The sequence below is a fragment of the Anomalospiza imberbis genome, chromosome 2, assembly GCF_031753505.1.
Source record: "Anomalospiza imberbis isolate Cuckoo-Finch-1a 21T00152 chromosome 2, ASM3175350v1, whole genome shotgun sequence".
NCBI lineage: Eukaryota > Metazoa > Chordata > Aves > Passeriformes > Viduidae > Anomalospiza > Anomalospiza imberbis.
This window is the reverse complement of record NC_089682.1, coordinates 80,225,997-80,241,055: the sequence shown is the minus strand read 5'-3', so window position 1 is coordinate 80,241,055 and position 15,059 is coordinate 80,225,997. Positions and strand designations below refer to the sequence as shown.

At 34.2% G+C, this 15,059-nt stretch overlaps 1 protein-coding gene across 12 annotated transcripts in view; it reads right to left on the bottom strand.

Annotated features, from left to right (window-relative positions):
* Positions 1–15,059, bottom strand: part of NBEA (neurobeachin) — a 461,765-nt gene that overhangs the window by 299,735 nt on the left and 146,971 nt on the right. For 8 of the 12 annotated variants that reach the window (XM_068182009.1, XM_068182000.1, XM_068182001.1 and 5 more), the window contains exons 23-28: positions 13,662–13,879; positions 12,058–12,211; positions 5,352–5,375; positions 2,750–2,930; positions 1,988–2,118; positions 618–725 (exon numbers count right to left, since the gene is read on the bottom strand). In XM_068182009.1, the coding sequence (XP_068038110.1) occupies positions 618–725; positions 1,988–2,118; positions 2,750–2,930; positions 5,352–5,375; positions 12,058–12,211; positions 13,662–13,879 (816 nt within the window). The remainder of the gene's footprint in view (positions 1–617; positions 726–1,987; positions 2,119–2,749; positions 2,931–5,351; positions 5,376–12,057; positions 12,212–13,661; positions 13,880–15,059) is intronic. The other 4 variants (XM_068182003.1, XM_068181999.1, XM_068182005.1 and 1 more) reach the window with 2 other exon arrangements.

Genomic DNA, 15,059 nt, shown 5'->3' with positions numbered 1-15,059 from the left:
TCCATTAATCAAGAAAAGAATAGGTGACAGAATATTGCCTCTTTGAACTCAGGCTGGAGAATTTAAATGTAATGTATGTACTTGCAGGTATACAGTAGTAATTCCTATTGCACTACCTTCAAAAACAATTATATTGTACTGCAGCTTTGTGCTAAAAACCATTGCAGAAAAATCTGGAAAATATTTTAATATACATTTACATACATCAATATGGTCAGCAGAGGTGAGAATTGTGTTTGCAAACTGATTTGCTGCATTTCTGTAACATATATAATAATTCTTTCTACCCTGTTTGGACAAATAGTTGACACCTATAGTAATACATTTTTTAATCAACATAAGTTGTAACTGATTTATCTTGGCTGTGTTTATTTGTCTAGTATAAGATTAAGGCAGAGTGTTAAACACAATTAACTACTAATCTCAAATAGCTTAATCAATATAATTTTTAAGTGTAGAAGGTGGCTGGTAGTTACAAAGTCACAAGCCAATAGTTTGCAGATAATATATGAAGTACAACACATGAAGGATATTTTTAATTTGAGTACAATCAAAATCTCATTCAAAATACAAGTGATGATTTTGCAGAAGAAAGAATTACAGCACACATTACTCACCACATCACGAAAAACAACTGCTCGTAGACGATTAATATCAACATCCTGAAGAAGCCTATCAGGGTCTTTTATGGGAGAAAGATTTCCAGGGACATTTTCAAGAGGAGTCTAAAAATAAAAAGTAATGAGATTTTTTGGTTCCCTCAAAATATCAAAGCATTTCTGTTAGAACCTTAATTTGACTTTTTTTTTTTTAGCTATTACATCAATCTTAGATTATATTCTACATGATACTCAGGTAAGGGCTCTAGAAATAAAGTGATGCTTTGAATTATTGCCTTAATGCTATTTAGAGATAAATTTTTGCATCTTTCCAGTAGCTTGGAACAACTGTATCTCTAGACAGAGTTAAGATAATAATTTTCACACAAAAGTTTGTTTCAGATTATAGTTTCTTCATAACAGAATAAATTATTTCTACTATGCATGTTATGAACAGAAATATTAAAATAAATGTCAATTTTACTGAGACTTATTACAGACTACTGATAAAATAACTGCTAGTATTTAAAAGAGAATAGCATGCTTCCTTTAAAAAATAAACTGTATTAAATTTGAGATCTGAACACCTGTAAGTCTCCTTTTAGTGATTTTGCTTGCATTGAATGCGACAATATTGAAAAGGGTAATGTCTTTGTGAGATTTAATGAAATAAGATTGTGAAAAGGATTAACTTTGTAACAGCTATTAGAAAAAGTCTGTAGAGAAAAAAAAAAAGATTTAGTAATTAAAATATAAAAGCAAAAGAGAAGGGATCCTTTACATCATACAATGTCTTATATTTTAGTCATGGGCTCTGCCAAATTATTTCAGATTTTAATTTCTGTATCCCCGAAGTCTTAAAGCTGTAAACAATTTAAAAATATATTTAAAAAAAAGAAGAAGACTGAATTAATGACACAGGAAAAACTAAGTGGCAACTGAATATCCAATAAAATTAACTTCTAAAAGCCGATAGTAGATACTGATGCCTAATATGCATTCGAAAGTCTGTTGAAGCTATCGCAACACAAATATTCCACTAACAGGGATGCGATTTCATCAAAACTGGAGAGTACCCTGATGGAATAAAAAAAACTATGCAGATATATATGACAGAAGTGAGTAAGGAGACCTGTTCTTTCAAGTAGGCCAAAAAGCTGGTTAGAATTGCTACAGTCATACTTCTGCATCAAGGTTTGCATCTTTCAAATAAGCCTCCTCCTTTTACACACTTTTACCATAAACCAGCTAACAGGAAAAACTTAAGCTTTTCCTGATGTTTATTTTTATCAAATATTTGAGAAGGCAGTTACAATTATTTTCTGATCCTAAAAAAGCAGTGTTTTGGACTTGTCATCATTGCTGTTGTTTACCTAAGGCTCAGTTACCTTGGTTGCTGCTGATGCTGTTACACCCTGAAGAGCATCTTGAGTTTTACCGCCAATTAATGATGTCTTGTTTACTCTCTCTCTTTGCCTTTGCCGGCATTCTAAGCAGTTCCTCACAGCCACACAACAAACTAAAAGAAGAAAGGAAAATGCCACAAATGAGAATATTTTTTTCAATGTTATATTTAGAACATCAATTAGCACTCATTACTAGTAGGCAGTAATTGAAAATTTGATTAAAAAATTGAGAATAACTCAAATTTTATCCCACGAGCAGTGCAATTATCAGTATCATAATAAATGATATGAATAATAGTGAACAGTGAAGATAAATGCCATACTGTTGCCAAATAAATTGAGGTCTACAGTGTCTGCACAAGTATCCCACTCTTTTTTTTTTTTACAAAGCCTATAGAATCCTACAAATTCCATGGAGAGTTGGATATGAAAAACTGCAACATGGAGGTAGCAGAGCAGCTTTAAGGAAAATAATCGTCTGTTTACTGACTTAAATTCAATATTTTTACTCTCCCTGAATATATACAACTTGAACTACATAAGGTAGAACATTTTCAGACATGTCTTTCTTATGACGAAATTGAATCGACCTTAAAAACTTATCAAATCAATAAGAAATGGGATTTTCACTTTATCCCATCAAGCTCTACCTACAAGGTCCTTTCCTCTACATGCCACTATTTGATCCATCCCAACCCACTGATCTGTAAATAACTATTTAATACATCCTGTCTGCTAACTTACCAAGCCTTAGGCACTGTCGCATTAGACCTCCAGAAGACATGTTTTTTTCAGCTTCAATCTCACTAAAATTTAGAGAACTGGCAAATACTAGTACATCAACCATTGCCATCAGACGGCTGAGAAATGTTACTGCTGTCTCTGCCGACATTCCTTGTGTCACTTCAATATTTTCCAATTCAGTCTTTAAAAGGAGATAATTGAATTAAACAGTTTGAACACACAACTGAAATATAAAGACAGCATATACACATAGAAATCTAAATTGTTATGCTTAATGGCAGATAGATTGAAAAGTTATTTAAAAATCTCGTACTGATACCATTAACATAAGCTGTGAGTGAAATTCAAAGTAAGGCAGCATGAAGAGTGAGAAAATCATTTACATTTACATGCTGTAATAGATGAGAAAAAGTCTAATATAAATGAGAAAGTTATTAGCAATTACATAAAGACAAAGTAAGGGCAGATAATAAAACAATGCATGATGTAAAAGGGTGCAACATATTCTTACATTCTTCCATAGGCTATGCAAACAGGTAAAAGATTAAAGGAATTACTCTGTATGTAGCTTTTACTTTATGTTCTTTCATATAAACAAATGTGAGGAGTGGAGTGGGAAAAAACGTACAGTCTTGCACTCTGTCTCCATGAATCAATTTTCCCTGGAATGTTTACAGCATGAAGAATCCTGACAGAGTCCAATTCTCCAATTTATGTTTGCTACCTCATGACAACAACAGAGGGAAAGTAAAAAGGGACAAGTGACATGGCGTGCAGCTCATATGTCCCAGAAAGTTGCTGTTTCTTTCCTAATATTGGACTCTCCTTAGTGGGAATCAGCAGAAAATTTCTGAATTAGTTTAATATTTCTAAAAACTAAAATTTTTTTCTCCAAAAAGACACTTAGATGTCCAGAATCATGTTCTCAAATGCCTTCAGGTATTTAACGGTGCAGATAAGTAAGGAAACAGACAGCTTAATCCAAAGCAAAAAATATCTGTTTAAACACTTTTACCTCTGGAGCTAGGCAAATTGAAAATAGGAATGCGTGATACTTGTCTTCATCCAGAATTATATGCCTAAATACTATTTTAGAATTTGTTTAAAGGTGGGTGATTCTTACTGATTGTCAACAAGCTTTCCAGTTGCAAGACTTTGAGCGCATAGTTTAGCCCCTTTGAAAAGTACTTTCATTGTGCTTCTATACTTTTATTGATTTGCTTAGAAGTATTTATTTTTAAAAAAAATATTTTGTGCTCTTAAGGTTATTTCCTTCCAAAGGAAATAAAAAATACAGAAATCAAAAAATCTGTTTATTTCCATACTCCCATACTCCTAAAATGTTATTAGCCTCATTCATGGCTTACTCTGAAAAATATTTTCACATTCAAAATTATAAAAGTGCAAATTGTGCCAAACAGTATTAAGGAAACAATTCTTTCAAAAGGTGAAAGATACAAAGTGGCATGTGTCACCATAATGATAGATAGCCCTTAATTTAATTTCTCTTAAGGATGTAACATGTCGGTGACATGAGTGATTTGGGAAGGGCTGTCATCTGTCTGACTGCCCAATAGTATTAGAAAAATAGTAAAGTGACAACTCTCAGAAGAAAGATTTTCAGACTATCTCCTATCTTCTTTGGCCAGGGCTCCCCTGTTTTGTTTCTGCTCTGTTCCTACCTTTTGGAAAAATAGGTTGCTGGGGTTTTTATAACAGATTGGAAGAAGATTTTTTGAAAGCACTCACCCAAAGAAAATATATTTGCAAAAATCTATAGCCGTAATAGTCTGCTAGAAAAACTCCTATGTGGTTAAGGAGACTTGAACTTTGAACTCATGCTTGAAATAACATCAGGCTCACTTGCAGTCAGTTGACTGCATGATGTTGATTTTTATCAAGTTTCAACTGTATTGTGCCAATTATAGTCTTAAACCACTCAGAATATCGATTTTTTTTATTTTTGCAAGTTATGTAGTAAATTCTCTTAATATAAGACTTTAGTGCATTTTAGCAAGATTTTAGCAAACTTTGAACTAAAAATAATCTTTTTTACAAATCTCCCTAAAATTCTGCTACATGAAGGAAAAAAAATGACTGACAGTTTTTTACACCAAACTTACCATCATTTCTGCCTGTTAAATACAGCACATGGGTATTGTAATAGTGTCTAAAATAAATCCCATTATTGATCAAGCTGTCTTCTAGTATCACCAATATTTTAGATAGTGGTGTCTCTAAACCTCATTGAAAAGTGAACAGATCACCATTCCATAACTACTCAGTATAATTTAAGAGCAGTACAAAGTCTCCCACACAATGAACATGTTCAGGACATAAAGAGTTTCTCTACTGACAACTGCATTTATAACTTAAATTAGCTCACAGACCTGACTGTGTTCAGCCCAGGAGCTAACAGCAAGCACCATCCTTGACAATGCATTAGGTAGGAAAAGTTAATTACTACACCTAATATACTCCTACTCACATTCCACTGTATGATATAGGAAAATAATAGTAAGAATAATAATAGTAAAAAAAGCCATCATATAAAATGATCAAAAATAACATATTTTTGAAAATGCAAAAAACTGAAACTTACAGCAGCAATACTAACCTTAGAACCCTGGACATGCAACAGACAAAACAGACAACAGATCACAACAATAAAAGAAAAAGAAAATTATTTAAGTTAACTAAAAATTACAAGGTAAATTGAAACAAATTAGTATCTTGGAATTATACATTTGCTTAATTTATATTTAAAACAGCAAAACATTTAAGCTCAGCGTGAACATTTGAAAGTAAAGACTTGTCAAAGATAGCTATGCACAAGGAAAACTTTAAATCTTGTATTATTATAGACTTCATGTAAACACTGATTCCTCCAAAGCAATGTACATCTTTAATGTATTACATAAAATAATTTTATGAATCAATGCAAAACAAAGTAATGTTTTAACTAATTACATAGATATGAGCATTTCACAACAAGCCAATCAATGGAAATGTACTAAAGTAGTTAATCCTTTTATGAGAAGGTAAATATGTTAAAAATGCTTTGAAAAAACAAATATTAATTACAACAAGCAACCTGGTTCTTCATGCACAATGCACTTCCCTTGAATAGACTACAAAATAGGTCATTGCAATATTACATTTGGGTGTGATTTCTTCAACCTAAACCAGTATCAAACCAGATATGACAATGTTTTAACTGCAGGAAAAAAAAAAAATTCAAGACTAAGACACTCAGACTGAGTTGGCCTTCAAATTTCACTGTTCACAATTAAATATGTGTGTTAAATTTTTATGGTTTAGTTTTAGGTAGAACCACTCTATTATCACATAATAATTGTGCTAGGAACCAATTCTTAAGTTTTCACTGGTTCTGTTTTAAAAATAGAAAGAAACTTTAGTATATGTCAGATATCATTGCTATAATTTAGACAGTGGAAAAACCTAATCAAACAAAAAGAAAAACAAGATGAAATGAACTGTTTTCTTCCCTCTTGTGGCAGAAAATACTGGCTCAACCAGTTTTTAAATGTGTCTTCATCTTTTCATAGTTGGATGCAGCTGGAGAATTAACTTGTGGCTATTATCTCTCAATTACTAGCTGACAAATTTTATATCATTTTTACCACTTTTGATTCTCAGAATTGTTGTAGACCACAGAGCACCTGTGGAACCACATGAGTCCTGAACATGATAATGCTAACTCTATGCACAGGTCATACATCTCAGTTTTTAATCCACAGACCTAATGAGGCCATCATTAAATGTTTAATGGAGTTTTGTGGACAGTTCATATAACACCAGCAGCCTCCAGATCGCAATTTGAGAGCTGATATTTTGAATTCTGCAAGTAAGAAGCTGAATATAGACTTCTTAGAATAAATGGGAAAACAAAGTGATTGCAAGGGGTCTGGAAATTTGTTCTAAATTGTCACATGTATTTAAACTCCTCAAATTTCTTTTGCCTTGCCAATGTCCTCAAGTATTTGTCACAGCTGCTATCCTCATAGCAAGCAGTGATTCCTTCCAATTGCTAGCCTGTACACAAAATGTTTTATCTGTAAACCAGCTTCTATTTTCAGAAAGCTCCTTCTGCAAACCTCTTCCCTTACAGGTCCTGTTTTTCACACTTCCACAACATCTTAATAATGTCTTCTTTATGGTTGCAGTTTTTTTCAGAAAGCCTCAAAGACATTCCCAACAGAAAGGAGAAAATTAGAGGAAATAGTATTTTGTATTTTATGACCTCCCCATAGTGTTAGCAGAGTTATTGAATATTCCCAATTTAATATACTAGACATCAGAATTAAAACACTCCAGATTATATTAAAAATCAAAAAAACTGCTCATATTTTCTGTTAATATTTGCTTCAATTTCAAATTGTTTCATATATACAAATGACAACACTTTAAAAACACCAGCATTTGAAGCAAGTCCATGTACAGATCCTGGGATAGAGGTAGTATAGAACTGAAATTGAGTGAAGTATAAAAATTGTGGGAATAGATTATTGGGAATTAGAGTAGTTTTTGCCCTGTATGCCATACAAACATATAATCTTCTCTGCACTCTTGAGTTGCCCACAGATTTTTGAGTGGTTTGTTTACATTAAAGATGCATTTTGTCTTTTCTTTTTTTATAATTTATATTTAAAATTTGCTATTCAGATCATCCTAGTCTGGATTAAAAAAAAAAAAAAAAAAAGAAGGAAAAAAAAAATAAAGCAAGGAACAAACCAACCAACTAAATAAAAATCCCAAACCAGACCAAAAAGGAAAACAAAAATAAATCCCACAAGATAAAAGGCAGATTTCTATTACAAGAGTTCCACTGTGAAGGAATTCTATATTACAGGAATTCTATATTACAGTTAAGACTGCCTGTTCTACAGCAGGCAAGGAATTATGCAATAATCTTCCACCCAACCCAGAATTGCCATTTCACTCCGAATCTGAACTATGCAAAGGAAAAAAAAATTATTTTTGAAATGGGGAATTTTTCAAACATTCATCTTTTTAAGGAAACTGTGACACTACAACTTTTTTTTTAGCAAGGGAGGGAACACTACAGAATCTGTTGCACAAAAGAAAAAAAAAAGAAAAAAAAAAAAAAAAAAAAACAAAAACTAAAACTGCAATTGCCCCAGCATTCTGAAAGTCATTTTACTAAATTTATTCTTGGCTCTTTTCTTCAAATACACTAAATTCAAGCATCTGATATTCAGCATCTGTTCTACTAATGAAAAATAGGGGAACTGCTTTATAAAAATCAGAGGTAATGGGATACATGTAAGAGCAACTAATGCTATAGCAGATTGTTGAGAAGAGAGTTTTGCAGCAGAATTTAGGACTGCTTAAGAACAAGTGGCCCAGGTTTGCTAGAACTCTGACTGATTCACGGAAATAAAGGAACCGTGAACAGGCAGGACTGTGAGACAGTTGAAAAAGGAACTGTGTGCTTCTGTCTTTCTCCATTAGAAAACAAGGTATCTCATAGAAAGAGACTGATTTGAGCTCCAGGTTGACAATCATTCTAGCCAGACCCTACAGGGATCTGGTAGATGCCTGCATCAGAGATATCGGAATAATTTGCTTCTGTTGAGTAGATCTCCATTGGCTAGAAATCTAAGCCTCAAGTGAATACTGAGATTTACCCTAATCTCTTCATGAATTCCATCCCTGTTTCAATCATACCAAAACTAAAGAGTGGAATGACCTTTGCTGTCTGTTCTATACTCTTTTCGCTTTCATGTTTCATTATTTCAGACCAAAAAGTAAATTAATTTTTTGTAAGTGGCTATAAATACATGATCGATGCCACAAATAAACTATACTAAGAGGAAATAAGTAAGAACTATTACTTTAAAATTTCAATATGGGTCCCAAAAGACCTTCAGTGGGAATATAAGAGCACCACCATTCATGAAAATGAAGAAGGAAGAAATTAAGTAAAAATGAGCTCACACTTGTTGATAAATTGAATATATGTATTGTACAGGATCTACAAAATGTGAGGGTTTTGACACTCCAGAAAAGCTCCGCAGAACAGAGATATGGGGGATCAGAGACCAAACAAGAAGAAGATGGTGTGGATTCAGATAGGCACACCAGCTGATATGACTCAATCCTGCAAAGTCATACAGGACATGGAGCTGAATAAAGACATGATTAACCATTCTTTTCACAGAATAAACAGTAAAGCACACAGTGACTTTATGCATTTAAGCAGGCTTAAGTAAAACAAAGACAAGAAGTGCTTTGAAGGTTATATAATTGCTTTGTCAGGCTCAATGCCATAGGATATTATGAAAGCTAAAAGCATAAGTAGCTTCAAAAAAGATTAGATAAAGTCTAGAAGGATGAATTCCTCAGTGGTTATTAAATATGACAGATCAAACACCCTCTCTAGTTGTTAAAATCCTAAATGCTAAAGCAGAGTGTTATTAGAGCAATCAATATGCTTGCTCAGACATCTGTATTTTGATGTAAGCTGCAAACAGCCACTGTTGGTGGCAGAATGCTAAAGCACATGGGCCCTTGGGCTGACCCAGCGAGGCAGCTTATGCGGCCTGTGAACAGCTTCCTTTTGGAAGAGAAGCGCAACACAGCTTGACTGGGACTTCTAATACCGAGCCCAGTTTCAATTACAGAACTACACAGACTAAAAGAATGGTTGGGGTTGGGAGGGATTCAGGAGGTGCAACACAAAATTTTAGCTTTGTACCTTGTGGATAGAAAGTGACTCATTAATGTACTTAATTACAACACAGTAGGTTCCACATGGAAATCAATAAATACTTTTCCATGGTGAGGCTGACTGAGCACTGACACAAATTGCTCAGGGAGGTGATGGAGTCTCCATCCCCAGAGACAGCGACAAGCTGTCTCAACACAGTCTTGGACAACTGGCTGTAGATGGCCCTGCTTGAGCATGGGTGTTGGACCAGGTGACCTCCTGCATCCCCTTTCCAGCCTCAGCCATTCTGTGATTCTGGGAGTCTTTGAGTCAGTGAGGGAGAAAGCTTACAAGTCCTTTTCCCCTTAAAGAGTTACTCAGGCAGAAAGTGGCCAGTAGCAGGCCTGTTGTAAGTGTTTTTATGCAGTGGAGATGTCATATCAATCTTCCAGTTTCAAACCTCTTCTCTCTTCCCATTAGCAGCTTCTGGAAAGAGGATGAGGCAGCCTTTTGTAACTGATTGCTTTCAGTGGCCTACTTTGCCCTTTCAAGATTGAGAAGAAATACATTCTGAACCAGCAATCCATCCACTTCTCCACAGCAGTTCAAGGATGCTCAAGCATTAGAAGTCTGAGAATCAGTATGAAACTTCTTTTCATTCATCATATGATGGATACTCACAAGTGGTCTGATGCCTAGCAGGGCACCTGCTCCCTACGAAACTGTGATTCACAGCAAGACTGAGGGAGAGCACCTGCTCTAAGGAGGGAGGATGGGTTGCACTCTTCATATCTGTCAAAGTGATGAATAAATCCATCTTCCTATTAATCTTTATGGATGGGCAATGAGGAACAGGAATGGAGTTGAATAGGCAGGAAGAAGCCTTTTTTATATATTTTTTTTAATTCCACAGAGTAGGATTCATTCAATTTGAAGCCAGAAACCAAACTTTAAGTGAACTATTTTATTTCACAATTTATTTTTATTTTATTGACCTAGACAGATGGTAAAATTAAGCATTCAAGTAATACACACAGTCCCCATATAGTGGAGAAATGTGTGTATAATAACCAAATTTGAAAATTCAGTATTTTGTATCAGTGCATGAAAATCACTGTTACTGAGCAAGGCAGCATTGACACTCAATATTTTAAGAAATGGATGTGTAACTATTAAGGCTGTGTCAGGTAACTATCTATACAGACACATACACAAAAATATTTTCCAAAATAAATAGATGGAAATGGTGAACTTCAAAATTATTATTCCATAGAATGGTTCTGCAGTATCATACACCAGGACAAGAATTAAAACCTACAAAGGGCATTCAATAGAACTGCAGCCTAATTAACGTTGTGCCTGTTTCACATTTTTATATAAAATATGTCAAAACACCATCATTTTCAAATGATGCCTAAAATGTTTGCTTTAAAAAAATACCCCCCAATGTCCTTTAAAGAACGATAGTGCAGCCTGTGTTTCAAGATGGCTCAGTGTGTACTTGCTCATACTTGTCAATATTTACAATGAAGAACTTGCAAAATCAGGACCTTAATGTTATTCTTGTGACTACAGTCAATAATTGTAGTCTTACACTTTTGCTTATACCAAATATTTTCACAGTTAACACAGTTAAAATAGTCAAGAGACAGCATCAAAAAATTATTAATTGGCTGTCTGAAAATTACATTAATGTTTAGCAAATTGCCAGCCCATACATTTATGCCATTCAAACAAAATCTGCAAAATAAGTTTTTTTAACTAGAAGTAACAGTAAAGAAAAACCTAATCTCAGTTGCTGAATGGCAAGAAAAAAAATATTTGAGCTTTTACTGCAAACCAAATTTGCAGTCTCCAGTCTCTCTATTACCTATGTTATTTCAGAGGAGTCTCTGTCCTTTCTAGGTCTCATTGCCTCCCCTTTCAAAGACCAATATTAACTACAGATCATTTTTACAGGATGCTCAAGATGACATTTAGTATGGAAGAAATATATTAAATGCACAAACAAAACATCCCATTCAAATAACACTATTACTCTCGTCAATAATGCAATATTTATAAAATATTTCTCCCTTTTTGGTCATGATACTCTGCCTGCCTGAGCTTTAATCTGCTAAAAACTTACAACTTTGAGGAGATAAAAATATCAGTTCTTTTCAATACAAGATTAAAAAAAAAAAAGTGGGGGAAAGGATCTAGTGAAGGAAGTAGTAAACAGATTAGACAGGGGTTGACTTCTGGTCTCATTTGGCATGCAAACTAATAGTGGCCATTCAAAAAAGGTTTATGAATATCAATGAGTAGACATCATGCTGTTTTGTTACAGGAATCATTATCCTAATAGTCATCCCTTTAAATGAAATATTAAATAACTATGAAATATTATTCTTACTAAGTACTACTTCTCTGTTAAAATAAGCATTTCAAATGCAAAATGTTATAAACATTCTGTATATCAAAGTGTAACAGTTTGATTATAAATTTAAATTTTTGAAGGAATTAGCAGAAAGGAGACAGGAGTTCCTAAAGAAGAAGAGTCAGTTGAAAATAGCAGTTTGCATTATTAACAACAATTTGTAATATGACCACTAGGTGGGAATATTGTACTTACAGTTGGGGATGTGGCTGCTGACAGCAATGGTAGAATTCCTCCACAAGCAATAATAATATTGTCTACCATCTGGGAAATGAGGTGTATTGTGTTGTGTACAAAAATAATATTTTCATTGCTATTGACAAAGTCCATCACTGACTTTGTGGAGTGACTGCAAGGACAGAAGAAAAGTAGGATTAAAATAAATTAATTAAAATAAATTTTAGCTAAATATATTCTTTGTGACCATACTGTGAATGTTCCTTTAATGAAAAGGAAAAGTTTGGTCTACAAAACTTTGCCTGTAAATTGCCTAAAAATATCAACAAGGCTAGTCTAATGAACAAATTGATTTTTGTCTCTTTCTGCACAGGATTATATTCAAATACTCAGCCAAGAACAACATCTTCTAACCTTTTATTCCCATCAACCGGTACTTCACTTCACAGGCAGTTCTGCTGAAGGCAGTGGAGCTGTTTCTGCAGCCTGAAAGCAACTATTTATATAGATTTCATCATGCTACAGCAGTGCCCTTTGAAGCACCCTCGATAACACCTGTTACTGTTTTAAAGGAGAAACACAATAAAATGGCCATAGCTTGATTCAATATTAACTGTGTTAACTGATAATAAACCTAGCATTAATAATAGCTTCACAAGACACAGATGCTTGTAACATTAGTTGAAATCTCAGCGACTCCTAACTGATGAGCAATTGTCCTGTGAAACAGTCACTCCCCAAAAATATAAAACCCCTGTGTGAAAATATTGAGGCTACTCTTTCTATAAGTATGGCCTTTCCGTAAAGCAACATTTCTTGTCAGCCAGAAAACAAAAATTAAAGGCATCAACTGAAAATATACAATCTGAACTTTAACCTTCAAGCATTATCTGAACACACTCCATATAGCTAGCCAAAAGCAAAATATCAAAATTGTCTATTTCCAAGTGAGTATCACAGAACAGTTCACCAAACTGGAAATTAAATGTAATATAAATTGTTCCTTTGACAAAACTATGCTCAAATTTTGTTAAAATTAACTATTCTTTAGTGAAAATTAGAGTAAATTGCCTCCCTTATAGTTACAGAGTACCTCTACATGTACAAAATGTAGAAAACCACTAAGAAATCACATTGCTGTCATAAAATATTATATGATCACCAAGACTAAACCCAACCAGGAGCCAGCATGCAAAGAAAATTTGTCAATTGATCGTTTCCCCAGAAAATGTTATAGGAAAGAGGTTTTATTTATACACCCTGCAGGTAGAGAAGCTCTTTTAATTGATCAATTAGGAAGATGGCCATTAGCAGAAGTCATCCTGTCTGGAACAGGGGCAGTAGATTCTAATGCTAAATATAACCTGGAAGAGCAGCTCAGTTTGTTTAGGATTCAGGATTTATACAACTCCTCCAGAAAACAGGAATTACTACTGGTGAAATCGAGCTGTTCCAGGCTGGTAAGGGATAAAAAGAGAAGGGAGAAGATACAGAGAGGCACTGCAGCTAACACCTACTCTTTTTCTCCCCACCATCCCAGTAACATCCCCTCTCCAACATGCCTAATTTTTCCTTATTGATGGAAACACAGATCAGGAGTTAAAAAAGAAACAACAACCCACCTTCTCCAAACATGTACATCTGTTTCTAGTGCAAAAAGCAAGTCTGTCAGGAGCCGCTGGTGCATGGGAGACCATTTAAACTCTGGAATACGAAACATAGTTGTGCGTGGACCTGGACTAAACTGTCGTCGCTGCTCTTCCGTCATTGGCATTCCTCGAAATCCCAAATCAACACGTAAATCCCGGTCTTGCTGGGTGACAGATCGACCCTGTATTGCCTACATCAGGAAGAGGTTCAAAAATGATGTTAACTTTATTCAGTGTGTTTTGAATGCAAAACAGAATCCGAGAAAGGACAGGATATAACAATGTGGCCACAAACACAGGAGACATTGATGTTCCAAGGCAGGCAGTTTCCTTCAGTAAATGAGCTGCTCCAAGTCAAATCAATCAGTGCTGGGGGGACAGGGGGTTGGCCCCCTTTTCAGCTACTCACCAAGCTTTTACTCTCAGATGATTCACTTGAAGTCTTATAGAAAAGACCAAATGTATTCCATTCAAGGTCAGTGACAAGACTTTGTTTATATGTAACAATTAAATTTTGGGCTAATCAACATGGACAAACTATACAGTGGTGGCTTCAAGGAACACGTATTTTTGGACAGCTCCTCATTTTTCAAAACCAATTTATTTATCTGGTCTTTTTAGCAGGATCATTAGAGAATTATATTTAGTCTACCAAATCCCATTTTGCCAATTTTAAAACAAAAGAGAACTTTGCAAAACGATTGTTAGCAATGTGAAAATGGTCATAGCACTGGAGTTGAGCTGAAAAGCTTGTTTATTTAGTCTGATCTTGATCTCCTGTAGCCAGTTTTATGAGAGTAGAAAAGGTATCCTTTACATAATTTGACCTCTTGGGACTAAAGTTATTTCAGTTGCTTGTATTTCCTATGTTTTTCTTAGAGTTATCTTTAAATGATTTTTTTTTAATCTTAGACTTATATAAGATTTTAATTTTTCACATGAATCTTCTGTATAGTGCTTTCAATTGTATTTTCTGCTTTTTCCTAGTTACAAACATAGGAAAGAGTGAACTTTATATGTTCATGATATATATATATATATATATGAATTAAATATTTGATCTATTATTAATATTTGATCTATTATTAAACTGTTCTTAGGAGTAAGCAGTAGTTCCCATCTCTGTCACACAATTTACTTGCTTCCTTTCAGTCCATTTGAATAAAAGAGAGTTATTTGTTACTAATAAGGCAGGGAGATGATTGTAGACCTATTTTTAGAGAATTTGAGGTTAGCAACTCCAGTCAAATACATTCTCCTTCAGGTGCAACTTCAGGTAACCCTCATGCTGGCAGCAACAACAGTACAACAACTTTAACAAAACAGAGGAGCTTTTATCTAGCAAATAATACTGCATCTGCAAGCATGGGC